Genomic DNA, 23,665 nt, shown 5'->3' with positions numbered 1-23,665 from the left:
TGAAGTCATTCTCCAAAATGCTAGTCTGAGCAAACTCTTAAGGTAAATATTCCTAAGAACTCAAGCAGAAGATTCAGCCATTCTTTGTCCTCTCCCTAAGATTTTAATATAATTGGCCAGGTATGGGGTATGAGAGGGGTGGCTCTAGCATACAGCCCATGTGAAAGTCCCTGCAGCTCACATGCTCACTTATGCCCCATTGCCCACCCCCCCCAATATTCCAGGCTGCCCCTCACTGATAGTCTTGCTCCAGGTAATTTGGCCTAATGCATGACTTCATTTTGCTCTTCTGCAAACTCAGCTTCTGACAAGACTACAGTACAACCACCAGGTGTGCATGGATGCTATTCATTCCAGGAAGTCAGTTCCAGTTTGTTCATGTGCCTGGAGATGTGTCTGAAACACTCAAGAGCTGGTGGAGTAATTACAGGCCAGACACCTCAAGGGACCCAGGCTGTTCATCTGTGAATGATGTGATCACTCTTCCCAGGTGGGCCTTGGCATTCACATGGTGTTTCCAGCTTTGCCTCTTACTATAGACTGTGGCACTCTTACACCTGAGAGCTGAGAAATAAGCAGGAAGAACTCCACCAGCTTGGTTTTCCATGTTACAAAGATGTAGTGTCTTTAAAGGGTATCTCAGAGGGAAATTCCTCTGGAATTATACTCCCCCACATGTCCTTCTCCTCATATCTTTATACTCCAGGCATTTGGCATGAGGCTCACCAGATGACCTGGACAGCATACTTCAGGCACAGACACACCCTGGGAATGCCCTCCTGGTTCCCTCATTCTGCCTCACGTGGGCCCCTCTTCCCAGGAGCTTCCCTTCTAAGACCTGGGATAGCACCACCCAAAACCCACTCCATGCCAAGTGCTTTGGAGTTGACTCCATCTATGCTTATTCTAAGTGCATTCCTAGAAAATGAGGTTCTTGACTCCTAAGTCATACTCCTGCTTTTAAGAATGACAGGAAATATGACTGCCCTCCCCTTGTAACACTAAGTTTCTAGATGACAAACTTCAAAGCTGATTTTTATATCATTAATTGAAGGATTTGCATATTAACTCAAAATACTCAAAGTCCACCTTATAAAGCCTTAGGAACCCACATGGCAGTGCCAGGCTCTGTTGGTCATCTGTGCAACCATCCTCTCCTCCCTTCTTACTAACAGTTTTGTTCAGGTATCAGGCAGCCATGTATTCCAGAGATGGTCTCTTTCTGTTCAGGGTGGCCTAAATCAAGAACAGTCATTTTACTGTCATGTCACTGATTTTTCTCAGCATGGGAAATTCAATGATTCAATTTGGGCCAATATGATATCATAAGAAGTCTTAAGAGAATTTGTAAGAAAGAAAGGGGGAAAAAGCATTTTTTCTGTCTCTTAATGTGGTTCTTTGAGGTAGCCTCCTTGGGACATGAAGACAGTCAATGCAAGATGAGGCCATAAGCTGCAGATGCTGTCTTGAAAGATGTCAGGAACTGGGTTCTGGAGGAGGTTTTCAAGGAGCAGTTTCCAGCTGGGAACTGTCCTACCTCCAAACTTCTTATAACAGGATAATCAGTTTTCCTTGTTACTCAAGTGTGAAACTTTGCACTGAATGTATTCCACCTGGTACCAAGATCAGTTCTTGATTGTGGATTAGTGATGGGCTTTATCTGATAATTAACCCTGTGGGAGAGTCATGACTTCTCCGAATAGGTTTGTCACATCTCCAGCCCACACTGTTAACATAGCCAGTTCAGTGCTCAGTCACATCAGAGGCTACCTCCATCTCTTCTATTTACTGATTTGCAGACTTGAAATGAAAACCCTTAGCCTTGAAGAGAACAAAACCCTGCTCAATCAGAGAAGCAGAAGAAAAAGGGGAACTAAATCTAGGTGGCCTGCTTCAGAGTTTGAGATAAGGGTAAGATATGGGACCAAGAAACTCACAATGAGGATTCCTAATTAATGAATATTGAATTCCAATATTCCAACATTATAACAATATTACAATAGCAACCATTTATCAACTACCTGTGTGCCTGTGTCCACACCTGAAGGGCATACACGCATTATAACGATCAGGCAAAGTAAGTTATTATTCCCGTTCTACAGTTAGGAAAATCAGGGCTTAGGGAGGAAGGTAAAATCCCTAGAGTCAGCTAGAAAGAAGCAAGACTAAGATGTGAATCAGATATGCTTCACTCCCAGATCTATATTTCTAAAAACACATTTAAAGTCCTAATATAAATCACATTGGGATTTTCTGTAATTTTGAATTATATGTAATATGCTTTCCCCTATTCTTGAAATAAGAATTGACTGGATTATATGATAGGCCTGGTATGATGGTGGTAGGAGGAGAAATAGGAAAGTAGGAGGACATTACATTGTATTTTCCAAGTTAATAGTCATCAAAAATTCATTGGACAGGTAATTCACAGAATACAAAGTACTAACAAAAATATGTTCAATTCACTGGTAATCACAGAAATGAAAACTGTTATACAACATTGTTATTTTAATTTTGCCTACCAAATTAGCAAATAATAAAAAATGATTAATCATATTTGATGGATTAAGAGTCTGGGGAAAGATATACTTTAACAAACTATTGGTGGGATAATACATTGATACATCATTTAAATAAGAGCAGTTTTGCAATATGTCCATCTGTTTTTCTTCTTTTTCTTTTTCTTCCTTTTTTTTAATTTTTGGGATTAAACCTAGAATCTTATACATGCTATGCAATTGCTCTACCACTGAGCTACCTGGCCCACCTGTCCAAATTTTAAATGTATACAACTTTGATCCAGTAATTATACTCTGAAAATACATGCACAGATATCAAAGGATACACATCAATATGGATGTTCGCTGCAGCATAATTAGCAATAGCAAAATATGAGATAATTTGAGATATGAGATAGATAGGAAATAGGAGATATGAGATAGGATACATCAATAGGAAAATGGCTAAGTAAATCATGGTATATGCTTCATAATAATGGAGTATTACATGGTCTTTGTATAATGAGATAGATCAGTCTTCTAGGTATGAAGGAAGTCAAGTTATAAAACCTAAATGTAGAATATATGTGGTATTATCTACTTTTTAAAGATCTGCATTTGTGTGTGACTACACAGAGGAAGGGGAAAAGTTCTTTGACAATCTGGCTGCCGTAGGAGAGACTGCATGATTTGGAAAGAGAAGGAACTCCACATAATAAAGTTACCTGAATTTGAGGACTGATCCCTGGTAACTGGAGAGAGAAGAGCAGTGGTTTGCATTCCTGGCTACACATAAAAATCACCTGGGGATCATTTCCAGCCCCTCTACAGATTGAGTAAATCAGAACCTTGGGTAGCGTGGGGCCCAGGTCTGGAGAGTACCTGCAGATACTCCGGTGATTCTAATCTGCAGCCCTGACTGTGTTACAACCCAGGACGCCAGGAGAGAAGGTAAGAAACCCTGAACCATGGCAGGACTCTGAGGGTCTGGGGAAGGCTAGAGCAATGAGAAAGGCTTGTGACAGGGGCTGGCACTATGTATCCAGGAGCAGGGAAAACTGGATACTGGATTAGAAGTTGTTTCCTAACCTAAGCTTCAAATATGTCTGAACCTCCAAGAAAGATGTGCCACAATGCAGAGATTGTGGGGAGAATGAAAGATGGGTGGTGGTCAGGGAGGGTACAAAGTAAGTACTGATGAATGGATGGATGGATTGGTGAGCCACAGCAAAGAAGCAGGCTGCAGTGTGGGGGATACCATGAAGTCTCTGGAGGCAATAGGTAAGGGGTTGGGGGAGCTTCCCACTCACAGCCACTAATGGAGGGGCTGGTGACATTTTATTAGGACAATAAAAGAATGAGTACGAGAAGCAGGGAACCTCTGTTCTGTAACTAAAGTCTCCTATAATATCTCTAGATGTTGATTATAAAACTGGAAAACAATAGCATCTATATGATTCAGCAGACCCTCCATATTTATGGATTAACTAACTGCAGGTTGAAAATATTTGGGAAAAAATATCAGAAAGTTTCAAAAAGTAAAATTTGAATTTGCATATTCAGAGCATTACTGAACCCAGGGGAATGAAGAGATGTGTAGACATCCCACGGTGGTCTCACACATCTTCAGTCTCTCTCCAGCACTCACTGTGGGAACATTGTTTGAGTACTTCTTGTTTGTGTACTATGTAGTTAGGCCGATGATGTTTGTGTCTATACTGAACATGTCCAGAATTTTTCTTGTCATTATTCACTAATATAACAACTATTTACATATAATTGACATTTTATTAGGTACTGGAAGTCATCTAGCAATGATTTAAAGTATGTGGGAAGATATGTATAGGATATGCAAATACTGTACCATTTTATATAAGGAATTTAAGCATGCTTGAATTGAGTATCCACAGGGGATCCAGAAATCCATCTCCCATAGTTATTGAGGGATGACTATATTGTTAACTGCTCTGCCAAGTATAGTACAGTGTCAGGACTGCATTTTATTATCTCTAATCCAATATCACAACCTGTCAATGAAAGATGTTCTTGGAGTGGAATTTGGAGTTTTCTAGTCTTACTTGCTACCAGTTGTATTAACTATAGACTCATGTTTTCCATCCCACAATCATTCCACGTACTCCATCTCCTCTCCTTATTTACTAGGGTACTCCGCAATCCTTCATTCTCTTGTTTCAACCTACACAGTCTCCAAGGCTGAGACCCCAAATCACTGGACACCCTCTGTCCTGGATGTCATGTTCTCTGCATTTTGGTTGATTCTTTCCCTTTGCTGTGGCACATTCTTGAGTAACTCCTTCAAGTTACGTGGTGGACACATTTTCTGGAATCTTTCATGTCTAAAATCTCTTCATTCAGCCTTCACACTCGATTAACTAGCTTGGCTGGACATAGAATTCTGAATTAAATATAATTTTCCCTCAAGACTTGGAAGGCTCTGGCCTCTAGTGTTGCAGGTGGGAAATGTGACGTCTGGTTGATTCTTTGAAAATAGATTTTTTGTTGTTGTTTTCATTTCACTATGCATCTGCCTACCCTCCAACCCCATGAAAGCTTCTGGAGTCTTTCCCTTATTCTTCATGTTCTGAAATATCACACCTCAGGAATTTTTTATTTTCCCATTAATCCTGCCTAACATTCAGCAGGGCTATTCATTCTGGACTATCGGGTCCGTTAACATGGAGTCATTCTCTTTAGTATTTTCCTCACCTTCACTTTTTAAAAGTCTTTCTTTATGACCTTCTAATTAGTTACTTGTCAAGCCTTCTGAATTGATCCTCTATTTCTCTTTTAATTTTTCTCATATTTTTTTCCAGTACTTTCTTTCTGGCCTCTTGAGGAAGTAATTCCACCAGAGCAACATTTCCAGCTCTCTCCACCCCCTTACTCACTTCTCCCCAGAGGAGAAGTGACTTGTCCAGCTAGTGAGTTTAGAGGAAGGAGTAAGGCGTGTGAGCACAGGTTCCTGCTCTTTGGGGACCTGCCAGCCTGTAGAGAAGATGAGTTGGGATCAGCTCCCACCATCATGCCCTCTGCAGGGACTCCAGTGCCCAGCCTATGACTGGGATGTGAGTCAGCCTTGCTCTGGTGGGAGCCAGGAAGCATTGTAAGCTGAAGCCACATCTTCTGGTGCAATTTTTTAATGAGTAGGGAAACTCATGTTCACGCCATCTATCTGTCCACTTTTTTGTATCTGGTTTCAAACTCAGGTGAGAAATGGGGGGAGTTGTTTATGGAGCTCTTTAAACTCTTTTAGATATTTGTTTTACTTTTGAGAGATTTATTTGGTTTTCTCTGGAGCTATTTTGTTGTATTGTGGTCCCCCTCCCCCCCCCCTTTTTTTTTTTTTGATACCAGGGATTGAACCCAAGGGCACTTAACCACTGAGCTACATCTCCTTTTGATTTTTTATTTTATGACAGGAGATGAATTGCTAATGCCGGCCTCAAACTTGTGATCCTCTTCCTTCAGCCTCCCTAGTTGCTGGGAATTACAGTATGCACCACCATACATGGCCCTACATTGAGGTAAAGACAGCATGCCTGGGAGATAAAATGCCAGATTTGCTAGGCCAGATGTAGTCCACTTCTGTAATCCCAGCAACTCAGGAGGCTGAGACAGGAGGATCACAAGTTCAAAATCAGCCTCAGCAACTTAGGTCCTGTCTTAAAAATAAAAAAGGTTAGAGATGTATCTCAGTGGTTGTACCCCTGTGTTCAATACCCAGTAATACACACACACACACACACACACACACACACACACACACGCCAGATTTCTAGGAGTTCTGTTCACGGGCAGAAGGGAGGAGATGGAGCACCTGATTTCATCTATGGATTTTTCATTTAATTTCAATTTTCAGGTCTGTGCTTCTCTCTAGTACTTAGGCATATCTGAATTTTTCTCAGGGCCTCTTGGCTCCCACCTTGGCTATTGCCCCATCTGATTTTCCCCATCTGCTTTTATTCTTCTAGGCTCTGACTTCTCCATCCTTCTTTATCATTTACAATTTCATTTGCTTTCCATTTATCAGAAATTTGTTGAGCTCTTTCATTTTTTTGACCATTCTCTCCATTATTGATTTAAACCATTTTTATCCCATTTCTATCATTTTAATGAGGTTTGAGAGAAAGAGATGGAACTGTGTATGTGTCTAGCCCACAGCCTTAGTCAGTTTGCACTTTGAGACGTTCTGGAAGGAGATGATTATGAGGGGAGAAAATGTTCCCATTTCATGATATACCTTTCTGCACTGCTCAATTTGTTACTCTGGTTGCTATGTGCAACTACCTGCTTTTACAATAGAAAGAGAAAGAACACAAAAAGAATCAATTGCAATGCTTTCTCTCTCCACTGAAAGAGAAAGCTTCATTCAGAATCTTACGGCAGAGCCCGCTGCACAGTTATGTCCTGATTTCTATGTTGCTTCCTGAAATCTTTCCTAAAAAGTCTCTTGTTCTGCATCCTTCTATAACTCTTTTTTTTTTAAGGGAGGGGGAACCGGGGATTGAACTCAGGGGCCCTCAACCACTGAGCCACATCCCATATTTTGTATTTTATTTAGAGACAGGGTCTTACTGAGTTGCTTAGTGCCTCACTTTTGCTGAGGCTGGTGATCCTCCTGCCTCAGCCTCCCGAGCCACTGAGATTACAGGTGTGCACCACCATGCCTGGCTCTTCTTCAACTATTAATGTAGGTTGCATTAAGATTCCATTCAGACTTTTCTTGTGCTTCTCTCTTTAACCCTCACAGTCCTCATTGGCTCTTCATATCACCAAACTGGCTAGCATAATTCTTTTTTTTTTAGCATAATTCTTTTATTTATTTATTAATGCATATTATTTGTACAAATTAATGGGCTTCAGTGTGTCATTTCTATACACACATATATGGAAGCACATTTTTTAATCAACCCATCCCTTCGTTATATGCCTGAATCCCATCTAATTTCTACATTGTGACATCCTGTCAACACATACATGCTCATTTGATATGACCACTTTAAAAAAAAAAACAAATTAATTTAATGACTTCTAAGGACAGTGGTTTTCATTTTGTGGCTAGCATCATAGTAACCATTTTAATTTTATATATAACATTTCTCAATAAAAACTCTTCAATAGGCTCATAATTCTATGGATGTTAAAATCCTAGTAGATTATTTAAGTTTTTGATTTTGAGAATTTTAATCTTTTGATCTACAGAGCGTATTTTCTACAGTTAGAATTTTAAAAACTTAAAAAAAAATTTTTTAAAGTCCTTAAAAAAGCTTCGAGATATTACTATCCCATACCACAGAGACAGAAGTCTGGAAGTTATTGTTGTTTTAAATCTGTGGAAGAAGGAAATGCATTTATTGTGTGGAATAATTCTATTTTCTATTTCTTTTCCCCAGCTTACTATCAAAGTATAATAATGAGGCATGACATTCATTAGGTTGTTACCATATGTCAAACCATGCTAATAACTTCATATTCACTATTTTATTTAATCCACACAAGCACATAAAATATATATTCTTACTATCCCCATTTTACAGATAAGGATACTGAAACACCTAGAAGTAGAAGCCTCCAGGCAGAGAGATAAGTCAAACAGACTGTCCAACACCAAAATCTGTGCTAATTCATTCTCTAGTGTTTCTCATACTGGGGTTCTCAAACCCTCAATGTTCATGTTCCCAGAATTCAGTGAGTCCTATAATTTTGTACACATCTTTGCCTATTTAAATGTTGTTGAATAGAATTACTTTGCCAGTAAAAAAGACAAACTTCTCCCAAGGAGAATGAAATTATGGTTTCTGAAGTCAACTTTTCTGAATACTGAGTCCAAACAGCTTCTGGGGTGTTTCTTCAACTTCTTTGCAGAGCATAAGAAGTTTTTTTCTAGTAGGTACCTGCATTTGGCTGAGTTTATGGATGCCGTACTATGACATACTAATTCTTTTCTATAAGAGCAACAGGCCACCCACTTTTTATTGTGTGAAATATTTGCCAATGTAACAACTGACCTTGCCTTAGAACTCCTATTTAGAATTTATTTTAGATCTTTTTTTTAAAAAAAGTATTTATTTTTATTTTAGATATTTACATGGTGTGTTTAAACTACACTATTTAGTTGAACTTCAGTGTTTGAAAAGGTATTAGTACTTCACTTTTCAGTTGGGTGTATTCCACAAAGCAGCTAACATGTTTCTGGTCTCATATCAGATTTCCTGAGGGAAATACACATTAAAAACATATTATTTAATTTTCAGATGCTCGCTCAAAGCCAGCTATATTTATTAACAATTAAATCCTTTCGACAGGTCCACATCTCTAAGATAGGTGTTATTGAAAATTAGACCAATTTATACCCTTCAACTATTCGTGCTCTGGAACTGGAAAAACAAGGAGTATTTATTAGCAAACTGTGCAGTTGGTTTGCTTATGCAAACATTTATTAACTTCAATAAAGTATTGTGCTTTCTTGAGCACTGTCATCCTTTAAAAACAGTGACTGTGGGTGGGCTTAGCTAGAAAATATAAGGTGTGGAATTTATATTTGTGAAACTCAAGAACATTACCATTGACTAACCACGTATATAATAATTCTAATTGACTAATGAGGCAGGTCTAAGAAACATTTTCCATTAATAATGGAACTTTACATGAAACTGTAACAATTTTGTTAAGAGTTATTCCCTGTTTGGGGACTTTACTTCTGGTTAGTTTTTGTTCACATGTTATATGAAGATCTACAGTACCAAGTATATACTCTTTTGGGGTCCGACAGGACAGGAATGAGGCTGGCAGAACAGATTGTTTTTCATACTGGAGATTTAACCCAGGGTCACTTTTACAACTGAGCCACATCCCCAGCCCTTTATTATTTTTATTTATTTATTTATTTATTTATTTTTTTGAGTCAGGATCTCCCTAAGTTGCTTAGGGTCTTGCTAACCTGCTGAAACTAGCATTGAACTTAGTTCTATCTCAGCCTCCCAACCAGCTGGGATTATAGGCATGCACCACTGTGCCCAGCTGGCAGAATTGATTTTATAAACTAAAGAGACCAATCAGAAAACATATATCTGCTAAATGCAATCTGTGCCTATAAAGATGCTCAAGATTATTGAAGGGAGGGTTAGGAAGAATAGGAAGTTAATGCAGCCTGGCTCTATAGTCCAGTGTGGTTTTATCATTTTATTTCCTATTGATATTCCTTACCTTTTAAGAGTAATCATACTCTGGTTCTCTGAGTTCAGACCCATTACTTCTTTATTAGTTATTTCAAGTAGTATCAAGGGATCTACTCTTTGAAGTCTTTATTAGAACTCAGATTTCCTTGCCTGTAAGGTTGCACTTACATCTTGTACAATATTCATTTTCTATTTACTTTGGAGGCATTTCTTGTGGATGGAACTTAGAACTATCTGCTCTGTCCCAGCACACAAGTGGGCCACACTCAGAGGCCCTAGTATTGCCAAGAATTGACCTTGGGGGTACTTCTTCTGCAGCCCCTCCTCCTATGAGTTTCTCCCATATAAAATACAGGGTGCCAGTTAAATTAGAATTCTAGATCATGTCAATTTATTTGCTAATTGTGGTCATTCTATTAAACCCCTGTCTCTTCATATGCGAAATGTGGAAAATACTGGTATCTAGCTTTTAGACTTGTTAAAACCTGATGCATCTGTGCACCCTAACTAGGGTAACTTGTCCAAGGTTTTACACAACACCAGAGCTAGTTTTCTGATTCCAGAGCCCTACCCTCTATACTGTCTCAGTTAAGATAACTTCTGTAGCTAAGAATTCCTAATGAGTAGAGTGATCAATAAGAATATTAACCATTATTTTAAAATATGAATATCAATAGAGGTGCCATATGCTGATTATTAATAAACACCAGGAAGCTTACTATATCAGATCATATTGAAGGCCAAAACTGAAATTCAGGGAGATAGAAATTTCACAATTTTCCTAGTAGATCTACTTTGTAAGCCATTAATCAAATATATGATACAAGGTTTGAACTTTGTTCTCTATCACTCTTTCAAACTGGACTCTGGAGAACTCAACAGTTGTATAAAAATTGAACTTGAGCATTTAAGTCTTCTCCACTGTGCAGTGCCCTTCTCTTGCCTTTTCAGAGACATCTAAATGTCACTGGATGGTATTTCAGATTCTCCAGAGTTGGCTGAGAATCATGTTTCAAGTCCCCTTAACTCTGTCTTGACCTCCACCCCCGAGCCCCCATCATTCCTAACTTTATGAAGCACTTTCTGCTCCACTATCGTCCTTTGTCATACAGTCCCTTAGCCTGAAAAGCATTTCCCTGTCTCAGTCATGGGAAATCTTCATCTCCAGCTCAAACACCCAGTTCTCTTGTGACACATCCTTTATCTCCTTGGCTCACTGTCCCTCTAACTGATTTTACCATGATACCAGATAGCATAGTTTGCCTTGTGATTGCCCTGCATTTGTATCCCTGATTAAAAGTTGTTTTCCTCTGGTAAGGGGCTTCATTGTCTCATTTTTTTTTTTTGCATCTGTATTAGAACCAAAACTAGTGACTTCCCCAAAGTGATTCCTTAGTAAATTATCTGTTGAGCCAAGTTTAGTCCAACAACACAGAGGAACAGCACTCAAGAACTTGCTGTGCCATTAATTGACATTCTGTGAATCCCCCAAATAAGGCCAAGGTGCTTTGCACATGCTCACAATGACTAGCAGTTAATTCTTTCAGCTTTTAAACAACGCTTCCCCCTGTTGTTAAACACGAATAGATATTCATTCTATAAAACGTGTGAAGAAAAATAAAGGGGAAAAAGTAATACCCCCTTTTTAAGGGCAGCAGCTACTGTTTATTCTTCTTTTTATTAAATATAGAAATACTGTTTGTTTTTCATAGATTCTCCAGGGAGGGAGACAATAAAGAAATGTAGAGGAATGCCCGCAGGCAAACACAATTGGGTTTGAACCCTAAGTCCAACATTTCATGATTATATGACCCTGGGTTACTCACTTCATCCCTCTAAGACCATTTCTCATCTGAAAAGTAGAACTACTAATGCTATTTTTATTTCTATAAGAGTTTTGGGCAAAGCCTATCATAAAACATTTGATGGTACTTTATAAATTAGAAAATAGTATCTGCCTGTTTTTAGAAATGTGTGGATTGTACATAAGATGAGTCTAGTGACTGATGAAACAATCAAACTGATTCCCAAGTAGCAGTTCACAATGATTTGTGCTGGGCTTTCTTGCCTGAATTACAAACCACCGTCATTTCAATAACGGGAAAAGAATTAGTTTTTACTGAGCACCTACTATAGGCCAGTTTCTGTGTCATTTGCCTTACACTTATCTTCTCATAGCCCCACACATTACCTTTTTATAGTTCATATAAAAACAACTGAAATTCAGTGAGCTGGTATTGCAAGATTAATATTAAAGTGGGTCTGATCTCAAATGTTATTTCTGTTTTCACTAGAGTAAGAAAACTTTTTGAGAAAATGTTTTTATGTTGTTTTTTTACTCTCATGGAAATTTCTAAAGTGATTAAATGGGAAGTATTTGATTTGATACATGGATTATTTTTGTATAGATTCTCTTAGGGAAATTTAAGAAGTTATGATTATTTCATCTTAGAGGAAAGAGTTGACTAATTTAAAAGCCCTTCATAAAATCATGAAAGGGAACAAGTGGTGGATATTGGCCAGGTACCATTTGCTTGTAATTTAGTTAAGCCTTCCTTAAGATACAATTTGGAAGTTTTTGTAGCACGGCTTCTTTAGAACAGCTGGGGGGAGCTGTGGAATTTCCTTTTTGAAAGAGTATGTGATTTCAAACCAGGTAGACTTATCTTTTTGGTTCTATTTGGAAGTGGATTACTAGACTCAATCAAAGATGAGTCTCAAGAGAACATGAAGAAAAAAATTATGAATTCCGCTGAAATTGTGATTAAATCAAGCCATATTATAGCACAGAGGATCTAAATGATGATGTGGCACAGAAACACATGAGGGTGCTCTAACCAGCCACCATCATAAATAAATGAAACCATTCAGGTATTGGGGGGAATTAAGGCCGGGTATGAATGGCAGTGTTGAATTCCGACTTTTAGCATTGGCCAAATAGAACAAACTTGGAATAGACGGCTCTTCTTTTAAATATGTTGGTCTCTCCACCATCACCACTCCCAGTTTGAAAAGTAGAAGATGTACATATTGGGCAATTTGGAAAATACTAAAAACTACAAAGAAGAAGAAGAAAGTGGAGGAAAAAAAAACAAGGACTGATATTGCTGCCTGGGCCTGTTGGAGGCGTAGCTCAGGAGGCCTGCCTTCAAACACAAACCCAGCCTGTTCTCATTTTGATTCCACAGACCTTCTGCTGGTACGAAGGGGGAGTAGGAACTGGGGGTCTGATGACCGCAAGAAGAGAATTAGAGACGCATGTTTATCTCAATACATTTACTCTCATTAAAGTTCATATTCACTGACATCATGCATCTCCTTGAAAAAGTCTGCCCACCCACCATTAATTAAAGCCACATTTTAAAAAGTCAGCGTGTGCACTTTTATTCCAATCAAAAGTAGCCTCCTAAGTTTTGCAGAGTAGGCAGGAGAATATCTGAGGTCTGACAGCTGTTCACCTCTACACAGTGAACAATCATGTGATTTACATTAAACGTTCTGTTTATTCAGGGCCTAGAATATAATAGCTAAGACCTATTGTCTTGAAGAGTTGAAATACTCATTATCTAATGACCTATTACAACAAATTAACATTTATTTTGATAAGTCAGGATTCTTTTGGATACAGTGCAAGACCATATGCCTTCATCTTTCCAAACAGAGAAATCTAACTATATGCTCTGTTTGAATAATTAAGCAGCACACTCCTATCAAAGACACCACACTTTATAACTTGTATATACACTATCAGTGTCAAAACAAAGGTCAATACAAATTATTTTTTATCTAAACCATTGCACAAACAGCAATTACCAATAGTTGTAGGATTGCTCAACCGTAGTCTATATTCTTGGCAGTAATCACTATAAGTTCATAAATTCATGAAAATAAGGAATGTTGATTTTCAAAGTTCAAGAAAGGTACTATTTGTAAACAGTTCAGGCCACACTCATTTTACTCCATCTGCTAAGCAAGAATTCTTTCGTTCCAACTTCCTTTAAATGAGATTTGTTCTCTCCAGGAGCCTAGTAAAAAGGTTTTCATCCAAACAGATCTGCATTCTTTTCTATTCTTTTTCCTATTAAAGCTCCCCCTGGGGGCCTTTCAATTTTATGCTGATTTTTCTTTATATATTAATATCATGCACATTTTTATGTTGTGTTGATAAAAGACAAATTATGGTTATCTCTTCCCATTGGCAATCAGATTATTTTATATTGGTTTTGACCAAATATTTGTTTGTTCAGCCAGTTTATGCCTTCTACACAAAGGCCTGAAATGCAGTATTCAGATTCTTTTGTGATTCTAGTCAAGCCACCACATAGAAAAACATAGATTGTCAATGGATTTGAATATTGGCATTGAAATGGTTTAATTCTAGGTCAAATCGTCCCTGGACTAGAAGTCAAAACCTGAGTTCTAGCCCTGATTTTTCTACCAGCTCACCTTGAGGGCCTCAGTTTCCTCATCTAACAAATAGGTGTTAGAGAGTGACGACTGACCGGACATAGTCCAGGAGGCTTGTCAGGATAAAAGGATAGGGAACATGTCTTCCCCTGGTCCTCTTACCAGAAACCACGAAGTGAGTTTCTGGTCCCTAGTAGGAATTTGATGAATTGGAGTTGAGTTTGGCTTTAAAAGAGAGTATCCCTGAATCCAGAAGAAGCCACCAAACCATGCCTGAGAAATTACTTTCATGATAAGTGCAGAAGATGCTCTGGGTCTTGACATCCCATAGAAACAAACACTGGATGTGCCATTGCTATGTGGAATGAAAGCACTGTCATCCTAACCCAAAGAATATATATACTGCCTGATGATAGTATCCAGAGGGATCATAAAACCCTCAACTCAACATAACTGCCAAAAGCAATGGGTGGACTCCTTCAGTTCAGCTATGGGAAAGAAGGTGGGGTGTGGGTGGGAATCTCTCAGCCTGTTGGTGGTTTTCCTTAGGACAAACATCTCTGGCCTGGGGTGGGGGGTGGGTAGTGGGAAGTTGTGACTACACAGCATTTTATCTCTCTAGGAAAGTTTAAGATAAGCTTTAAGTGACTCATGCGACCATGCGGTCCTCAAAAAGAGCATGGCTGCATTCCCATACCTTCCTGCCGGCTCTGTTGTTGTGAAGATTCATCAGGGCTCTGGCATCCTTTCCCTTCTTTTCCTTAGCATCCACAAATGCTCGGGCAAATTTGATCCCGTAGTCAATGTTATCACTGCAGCCACCCCAGTCGAAGGTGCCCTTGCTGTCCTTGGCGGTTCCCTTCTTCTTGGGATCACAGGAACAGGATTTTAATTCTCCTTGGCTACAGGCCCTGGTGATGGCAAATACAACTCCAGCTGAGGAGATGGCGTAAACAAAGGCAGATTCCCGACTACCTGAAACAAAAATGCTTTTCTTAAAAGTGGTCTGGGAGCACTAGTCCTGAAAACTTTCATATGGTGTGACTTTTTTAATCCCTGGTGGGCCTCCGACATCCTCTGCCATTAAACAGAAGGTACCGGTATGCTGGAAGGACACTTTTAAACAGCCAAGGCTCTTTTTAAATATGAATCATCTCCATCGTCAATTTAGACATCTGTCAGAACACTCTTCTTGAATACAAATTATAAAAAAAAAAAAAGAAGGCCTCACCCAGCTTCTGGTTTTAATGAATTTTATTTGCATACATGCCCAACATTCACCTTGAACCCTACATGTCCTAGAAGAGTGGTGTGTGGCATCTCTCCCCTTAGTTTCTTCATTCATAAAATATAGTCTGAATTATACAATTCTATCATTCAGTCAGTAATTTGGTATTCAGGATATCACAGCTCCCCTGGGGGCAAAAACCTTCTGAGATGGGTGTGGTGGCCCATGTTTATCTCAGCTACTCCAGAGGCTGAGTTGGGAGGCCAGGAGTTCAAGGTCAGCCAGGGCAAAACAAATCTGAACAAAACCCTTCCAAACCTCCAGGCCCTACTGAGGACACCCATGTGCTTTTAAATTACAGACACTGAAATACTGAATTCAAAGAAATGGGGGCTGAGGTAGGAAGAGAATTCAGGCAGTAACCAGCCCCTGGTGTTAACACTGGAGAGCTTTGGCTTGACATCAACTTTCACAAGTAATTGAGAGATTGTTGAAGGCAATATGCAATATCCTCGAGTTACATACTATGTCTAACTATTAAGGTGAATTTACTTTCTTCTGGAACACCTGCACTAATCACTGGTATTGGGTAAAAGACAGTGAAAAGCTTTTCTTTGGTTTTTCTGGAAGGAAACAAATTTACCGCTTATAATTAGACTTGGGCAAGAACCCTTTGGGGTGCTTTCTTAGAATTGTTCTTTATTAGAGAGCAGGCTACTTTCACTTACAGGCTGAAAGGGACATATTTCAGTGCAATAACTACATTAAATTATTTTAATAATCTGTAGTAACTCATAACACCGTGTTGTGGTATAGTGACAGATATAAGGCTCTTTAGGGTCCGTGTGCACCTCGTTTTTCAAGTGGAGCTGTATTTCATTGTTATTAGCATGCCTTTTTATTAATGGTTCTGCAGCAAATATATTAACAATCAAAATAGAAGCTGGACGAACTAATGCCAATGCTAGGCAGAAAGCAGAGAAGCATTTGGTGATTCAATATGTCAAGACGAGTGTGACTTTTTGAACCACACAGCTGGGAGAACAAACCACCTTTTCGCATCGAAGCCCTTCTTGTTTCCGTTTGTCATTCAGTGCTAAAATTTATTATACATCCCTTGCAATATTCGCTCTGCTAGTCTCGTTATTAAAAATAAGGAAAACATACCTACAGCCTATTAAATGGCACTTACCTCAGCCTTCAGAAAATATCTCCCCCAAACCTCTAACCATCAAAAAAGGAATCCGTCGTGCCCTATAGCTAGGTAAAATCAATTAGAGGAATATTTGCCATAGGTAGCAGGTTGTATTCTCCAGAGAGGAATGTATGGTCCTGGGAGCTGTTTTAAAGAGTCTCAGCTCACATTATATGGATTGCAGATATTCTAAGTGGAACTGAGATGTTGTGTTTAAAAGGTGACTAATAGATGCAAATGTGGCTTAATTCAGGTAGTAGCTTTTGAATACTTACAATTTGTATTATATCTATTTTAAAATTTAGGAAAACACCTTTTTTATAGTTACCCCCAGTTATCTTCTGAAGCTTGGTTTTGTATTTAGAATATGGTGTCCATGTTTAGAGACACTAATGGGGGGGGGAAATTCCTAAACACTTAATATATTTAACACTGTTCTTGTTTTTTTAAGGAGAAAAGAAGTCTTAGGAAGTAGTCTTTTAGGGGAAAGGAATGAAAGCTGTAGATGAGCCTATATTAGTGACCAGACAGTATTTTGAAAGCAGTTAGAGATATACTTTCTAGGAACAAAGTTCATTCTCACGTAACCTGCAAAAAATCACATTAACTTGTTGGTTAAAAGGAAAAAAAAAATCACAATCTGATACATTTTAGAAATAATCTCAAAAGGAAAATTTCACTTTTCTGAATATCTTATAATTTATTACTCAAATATATTACTAAATGGTTAGGCTTTTTTATTTATTTAAATAAAAAATTAGCACATTGACTGACTTTTCATTTTACCTCCAGATGTAGATATGGCCTTAAGATGTTTTCAGTTAAGCGTTTTGGATGAATCACTAAAATGCTATGTGTGAAATAGTAGCACATTTCAAGAGTTGGCTTTGTAACAAAACAAATTTTGATCCTGGGCCTCTTCTTAAGGGAAAAAAAAATGATTCTTTGTTAGGCCATCACAAAGCTCAACAAAATCCAAATATAAATGGTGATATTTGTACTTCCTCATGTGTCACTATTGAAGTTTCTCTTGTTTGGGGGTTAAGATAAATCACGCAATGTCTATTAAGTGCATAGGCACAGTTTTTGTTTGGGTTGGGGAATTATTCCCTGGTAAAACAAACACTAGAAACTGGAGTTTCTGGAAGATCATGGGTTGGTTGTTCTACTCTGTTTTACAATTTTTGTTCTGATGGTTTTTTTTTTTTTTTTTAAATTTATAAGGATGAGACCTAATCACCTTTTGTTTCTTGAGGCCTGTTCTAGATTTCTGGAGGTATATTCTTCTAAGAAAATGTTTGGGTTTTCTCTGCCCATGACTAGTAACTGCCTGTTGAAAGAATAAATCACAAATATTCCTAAAAATTGTTTCATCTTACTCTAGCTCTCTACAGCAAAAGAGGCGAAAGTTCTCCATTTTCCATGGTCATGGGATATTTTAGTAACTCTCATGTTCTCCCTATAATAGTGCTGCCCTTTGCCTTTCCTATTCATCTGGGAGCACATTTAGGTTTCCAGAGAAGAGTTCTTCACAGCTCTTAGATGTAAATTTCCCTCCAAGCAATTAATGGTAAAAAAAAAAAAATCTTTGGATAGCCTCATTGGAATTTCATGATTATTTCCAAGATCAGCTGCTTTAGGCCAAATTCAGTCCTCCCACAACCAACACAAAACCTCACTGACAGTCACAGAAGTTTGCATACATTCCGGAAAGGAGTCTGGCCTTCAGTGAAGAATGGAAAGAAACTCTGTGGCTGAGGGTTCTGAGTTCTGAGTACTTTGGAAAAGTATCCAGCCTCCTCTGAAGGAGGAGGCACAAGTTGAAGTCTCTTGTGTACCAGAGGCCTTAGAGTAGGTCAGAGTAGATCCATTGCCTCTAATTCTCACCTTGTCTCTCTCAGCAGCTCTACAAAGTAGTTTATGTATGAATCCCCAGCTTTGGCAGAAATACCATCTTTGGGATCACAAATCAAAATTGCTTTCTCTGATTTGTGATAGAAAGAGGTTTTTTTTCTTATATAGAGACATCTTAATGGATCTAAAAGTGAGAAGTGATCATTTTATAAAGAAGAAATGCATTCAATTAGAAATCATTGAACAATGGTTGTGGAGCACTTTGAAAATGAAAAATCTCATGCATCTTAAACATTTAGAGCCTGAAAATAATATATTCCAAGAGGACTTGTTCTAGATATTTGCAAATTCTTTTTGACAAGGTCCAGCACTTCAATTGATTCACTGGTGAGCTAATCTAGGTGAAGTATTAAAATTCCATGAAGCTGAAATTTACTATTATCCTTTCAAAAATTTGCGATGTCATATTGAAACTCCAAAAGGAATGCAGAAGAATATAGTTCTTAAACTAGAGAATAAAATTGCAGAATATCGCAGTAAATTAACTTTAGGGATACACTAAGAGTGAGAGTACTACGCCCTTGGGGGATTTTAGAGACATTCAGTTATGCATTTGGCCTCATAAAACCCTGGGGCTGTGATGATTACATGATAGAAACACCCTGTGTTAAGCATTACCAAGTGCACAGCCCAGATGAGTTTCTTAGGAATGGGGGTGGGGGTGGGCAAAAACAAGTGTAAAGTTCCCTTTTGCTGGGGTTTGCATGTAACCTTTCATGTTTTCAGTCTGATTTCCCAATAGTAAAGGAGCTGTGCTATTTCCTGGAGAATACTCATAATGCCAGGTTAATAGATGGGTAAATTTAGATGTAAAATCTCATTTGCATCTAGTGTTTGTTCTCTGGTTGTGTACTAGCTAGTGAGCTACTTTCAATATTGAGAAGTCTGAAGAAGTTTATTTTGTAATTAGATAATGTCTAAGTTTCCTACTAGGGAAAAATAAATTTATGTATTCATGATCTTCCATAAAAAAATCTTATGTAGCTGGAAAATAACAGGTGCTTACTACAAGTTCATCCAGTCATTCACTGTAATGAATGAGTGGGGCCTACAGTGTGTATTGCTCCATCAAGGTACCAGGAATACGAGCTAGTCTCTTCCCTTATGGAATGGACAACCTATTGAAAATAATGTCTAATTTAGATACACAGCAATGCAAATCTGAGTAGCCAAATTGAAAGATCAAAGGTGGTGAGGTGTGATTTGTCTTTGTTTCTAAAAGACATTTTCAATATGTATTTTTTGTAATGATGACAATCTTTGGCTAATACAAGATTTGAGCATTCGACCCTGACCTGCTCAAAATTCAAATCCTGAAAGTTCAAATTCTGAAAGTTAAGGACAGAAGTGAAAAGAGTCCTGTGGCTGCCACTTTCCTTCTGGAGACAAAATCTGAACCTGGAGGGACAGGCAGGGTTGAAATAATAAAGAGTAAAAAGACTATTGCCTGAGGTACTCCATTCCTACATTAGGACTGGCATCCATAAGGCTTTAGACAAGTTGCTTGATTTTTCTAGGCCTCATCTGTAAAATTAAACAGCACCAAACTGACTAAACAGGATGCAGAAAAAGATGAGCAGGACCTTTGAAAGACCAAGAGAGGGCAGGGGTGTGTAAGGAGAAGTTCATGAAGCAGGGCTAAGGCAGGAGTGGGGAATGAACTTACTTCGAAGCAGGACCCTGCCGAAGAGGCTGTGATCCCTGTCCAGGGTGTTGCAGTTCCAGCGGTGCTGGCGGAACTGGTGCTGGCACTCTGCTGTCCACTCAGCCACACCCAGGCCAATGGCACGCATCACATCTGGGTGTCGGTGGCACAGCTGCCGCTGGCGGCTCACCAGGCCTGGCACGTTGTCACACATCACCCTGGAGGAACCACCTGTAGCTCTCATGTACCTGTGGGGGATCAACACAGAAGTGAGCACAACATAAACAGCTAGACGAGGCTCAGTGTTCCCTAGTAGATCAGGGTTTAAATATGGATTCCTTATTCTTTTGGTAATATTGAAAAGCAAGGACTATTTAATTATCATCAGTAGGAAAGCAGGCAAGAGAAGTATGGTGAGTGATGTGGAAGACACCCCCAAATGAAGTGGTAAGAGTCTCTTGGACAGGAAGCAGGGGCCATCAGATGATGCTCAGGGCAGGGTCACAGAGGCAAGGTCTGCAGTTGGGAAGCTGAAAGCAGAGTGGGGGAGAGGCAGTGTGTCTTGGGAAGAACACATCAGAACTTCTTCCAAGAAGGCTTTACTCTCAGTGACCAGTGTGTCTGGACTTGGCTCTGGGAGAAGCTGATCTTTAAAACCTCCTTGCTCTATTCATTTGACCTAATGTCTAATAAACCGTCTATATCTGTCTAATCAACACCTGCTGGGTTCTTATGTCACACTGTGCTCACACACATGCCACTCTTTCCTTACTAAAAAAACTCTTTAAATATTTCCATTTGCTAGCTCTCTTTGGCTTGCATAGAAAACCTTGGGAAAAAAAAGTTCTTTCTATTGTTATTAAGGACACTAAATGTTTGGAAGAAGCAAACAGTGTTATAGCTCCATAAAGTACTTTTTGAAAAGAAACTTTAACAAAAAATTACATCATCATCTCTACCCAGATGTTCTCTATTAGTTGTGAAATGTTTAGAAAGGTACCTTTTATATAAACCCAAGCTGCCATAGGTGTCTTTTGAAGCGATCAAACAAGGAGAATGTCTTTTTCTTGTATTTTCATTATTTTATATGATCATAAAATCGTTACAGCTGTGACTTCCAAAAAATATATTTAAGTGACAGCTGAGAGACAATGTGACAAAATGCCTGAGCAATAAATAATGTTTATACACCCATGGAAACAGAAATGGTCATTTTATTGAAAAATGGTCAGTCTGATAAATCAATCTTTGATCCTATGTCAGCAATGTCAAGGCTAAATGTCTTAGTGTTCAGAATGAGCTTAAAAAGGAATTGAACGGTCTTCTCATCAGCACTTCTCCCTGCTCCTTTGAAGAGCTCCAGTGTCTTCCTAAAAAGTTCTCTTCTTTAGCATTTCATTTGGCTGACATTCCTTACTGTTGCCAAAGTCTAGAAAATAGCCCATGATAACCAATCTTTCTGAATCATTATTTTAATGTCTGTTATGAAACTTTCAGGTGCACGGAAGTTACAGAGTTCTCAATTCCATCTCTCCAAGATCAGCAAGTGGAAAGATAGGGAAGAGTCTGGATGGGGTGGGAATCTAGTACTTTTAATGATGCTAAGACCTATTACCAATCAACATTCCATCATTATGCAAAATAAATAAATCACAGATCAGCATATCAACTGAACAACAAAAACTCTCAAGGTGACAGTTTTGAACAGCATAATGTCTTAGATACCTTAGGGTTAGTAGTTTGCATCAAGGTGATAGTCTCTACCTGGAGGCAGCAACATGTTCTTCTGCCTTGCTGGGTGAAACATCAGGAATGTGGAAGGACGGGAAATAACACAAAATCACAGGCTTTGGGCTCTACAATCCCTGACTGACTGAATTGGTTTATCTTAAGGCAGTTTTTTGAGGACGCGGTATGAGGGGGGGAGGTTGTAGTTTTCAAGATGAAGTACACACACACATACACACACACACACACACACACACACACGCGCCTTTGCTAGAGCAAGAGACTCGCTACGATAAGAAATTGGCCGATTTTGCTGTCGCTAGCTCAGCTGTATCCAAATAATCAAACATTAGGGATCTTATTCGAGGGGGCATGTGATTTTTTGGAGTTGTCAAAGCCGAAATGGGTTTCCAGAAAAGCGAAGGAGGGAGCAATAAGAGGGCAGCAGTGGGGGCTCAGGCCGAATCCACAACTGCCACGGTTGCAGGGAAGCATCGACTAGAGAGGTCTGTGTGACCAGTGTGGTCCCCACTCCCATTTCCAAAAATCCACTCCGCGTTGATATGCATGGACTTACCACCATGAAGAGCTGACCTCAGGGGTGAGCCAGGTCAAGAGCAGAGGGAGCCAGAGCCAAATTCCACAGAGACGGGCGTTCATATTAATCCCCTTGAGTCCGCATCAGGTCAGACTCCGTGTGCGGGCGCCATGCGTGCCCCAGCAGAAGCGCTCAGCGCCGGGAGCGCCTCGTCACGGCTGCCGGCGCCTCGCCGCGCCCCCGCCCCCTGCTCGCTCGCGTCTGCTGCGAGTGGCGAGACTCCCTGATAAAGTTTCAAAAGACGAGCCCAGGGAGCGATAAAGGGCAGCCCGGGCCGCCTCGCCCACAGCCCAATTCCCCAGGCACAGCAAGCACAGGCAGTGCAAGAGCTCTGCGCGCCCCTGTCCGTTCTCCCCGCGGAGCGCAGCCCAGAGAGGAGGCGCTGCGCCAGGCGGGGCTGGGGGCACCAAGCTTTGTACAGGGGTGGATGAAATGATGGCAAAAGATGTCTGGGGGTGAGGGGAGGCAGGGGAGGAGGAACACCTCTGCGTGGCTGAGAACACCGGGGAGGCAGGCACCTTTAGGGAAGCTCCCTACCAGAGAGCATCAGTGGGTTCCAAACGTGCTTTCCAGATCGGCGAGGCTTCCCTAAGGCAAACAAGTCCCCAATGAAGGGGAGGTAAAGGACATTACTGTGTAGAGGATTTAAGAACCCAGAGATGATTTCCAACCGATTGCTTCTCTTTTCTCCTTGACACTGGGAGGAAGTGAGCACTTGTAAATTTGGAGCTGCCTTTTCTATGCAGGGCAAGATTGGGGGTAGAGGGGCTGGGCCTCTGGGAAATGAAGACCTATAGTCTGGATTCCTTGGTGTTGGGAGCTCGCAGGGAGAGGAACCGGGAGGGTTCCTGACCTTCGGGACCTCACCCAGCAGTTTTGGCCAAAGCTTGGGGAAGGTGCGGTTTTTTACGCACATCCAGCTCCTCCCCAGCGCTGTAAGCGCAAAAGATCACGTAGAGAGGACCTAAGACAGCCAAGCCTTCATGGGGTCTAAGCCTCAGGTTGGGTTCTACCTCCCACTGCCCAGGTGCTCAGCCCAGGTGCCTTGAGGAGGTAAAAGCACCCTTGACCCTGGCCCCTGAGCCCTGTAGAGCCAAGAAGGGGGCTTGGCCCATGGGTGGAGCATCTTGAACAGCATCTGGCTTGTAGCCCCGCCGTTTATCACCGGAAAGGAAGGAAGACCAGGAACTCGCAGCGGCCGTGAACTGTTCCATTGCTCTTTTCCTGGGGCGGGGGACCCACCACCCGCCTGG

General features: G+C 40.0%; 1 protein-coding gene across 2 annotated transcripts in view; it reads right to left on the bottom strand.

The window, feature by feature from the left end:
* Window positions 1–23,328, bottom strand: part of Wnt2 (Wnt family member 2) — a 45,557-nt gene extending 22,229 nt beyond the window's left edge. For both annotated transcript variants that reach the window (XR_005736443.2, XM_005332273.3), the window contains exons 1-3: window positions 22,392–23,328; window positions 20,108–20,334; window positions 14,802–15,079 (exon numbers count right to left, since the gene is read on the bottom strand). Coding sequence is in view for 1 of the 2 variants with exons in the window: in XM_005332273.3 (XP_005332330.1) it covers window positions 14,802–15,079; window positions 20,108–20,334; window positions 22,392–22,474 (588 nt within the window). In the remaining variant the exon portion in view is untranslated. The remainder of the gene's footprint in view (window positions 1–14,801; window positions 15,080–20,107; window positions 20,335–22,391) is intronic.
* Window positions 23,329–23,665: the final 337 nt, after the last annotated feature.

Source organism: Ictidomys tridecemlineatus, chromosome 2 (genome assembly GCF_052094955.1).
Source record: "Ictidomys tridecemlineatus isolate mIctTri1 chromosome 2, mIctTri1.hap1, whole genome shotgun sequence".
Lineage (NCBI taxonomy): Eukaryota > Metazoa > Chordata > Mammalia > Rodentia > Sciuridae > Ictidomys > Ictidomys tridecemlineatus.
Note: the sequence above shows the minus strand (reverse complement) of the source record. Positions and strands in the feature narration are given on the sequence as shown.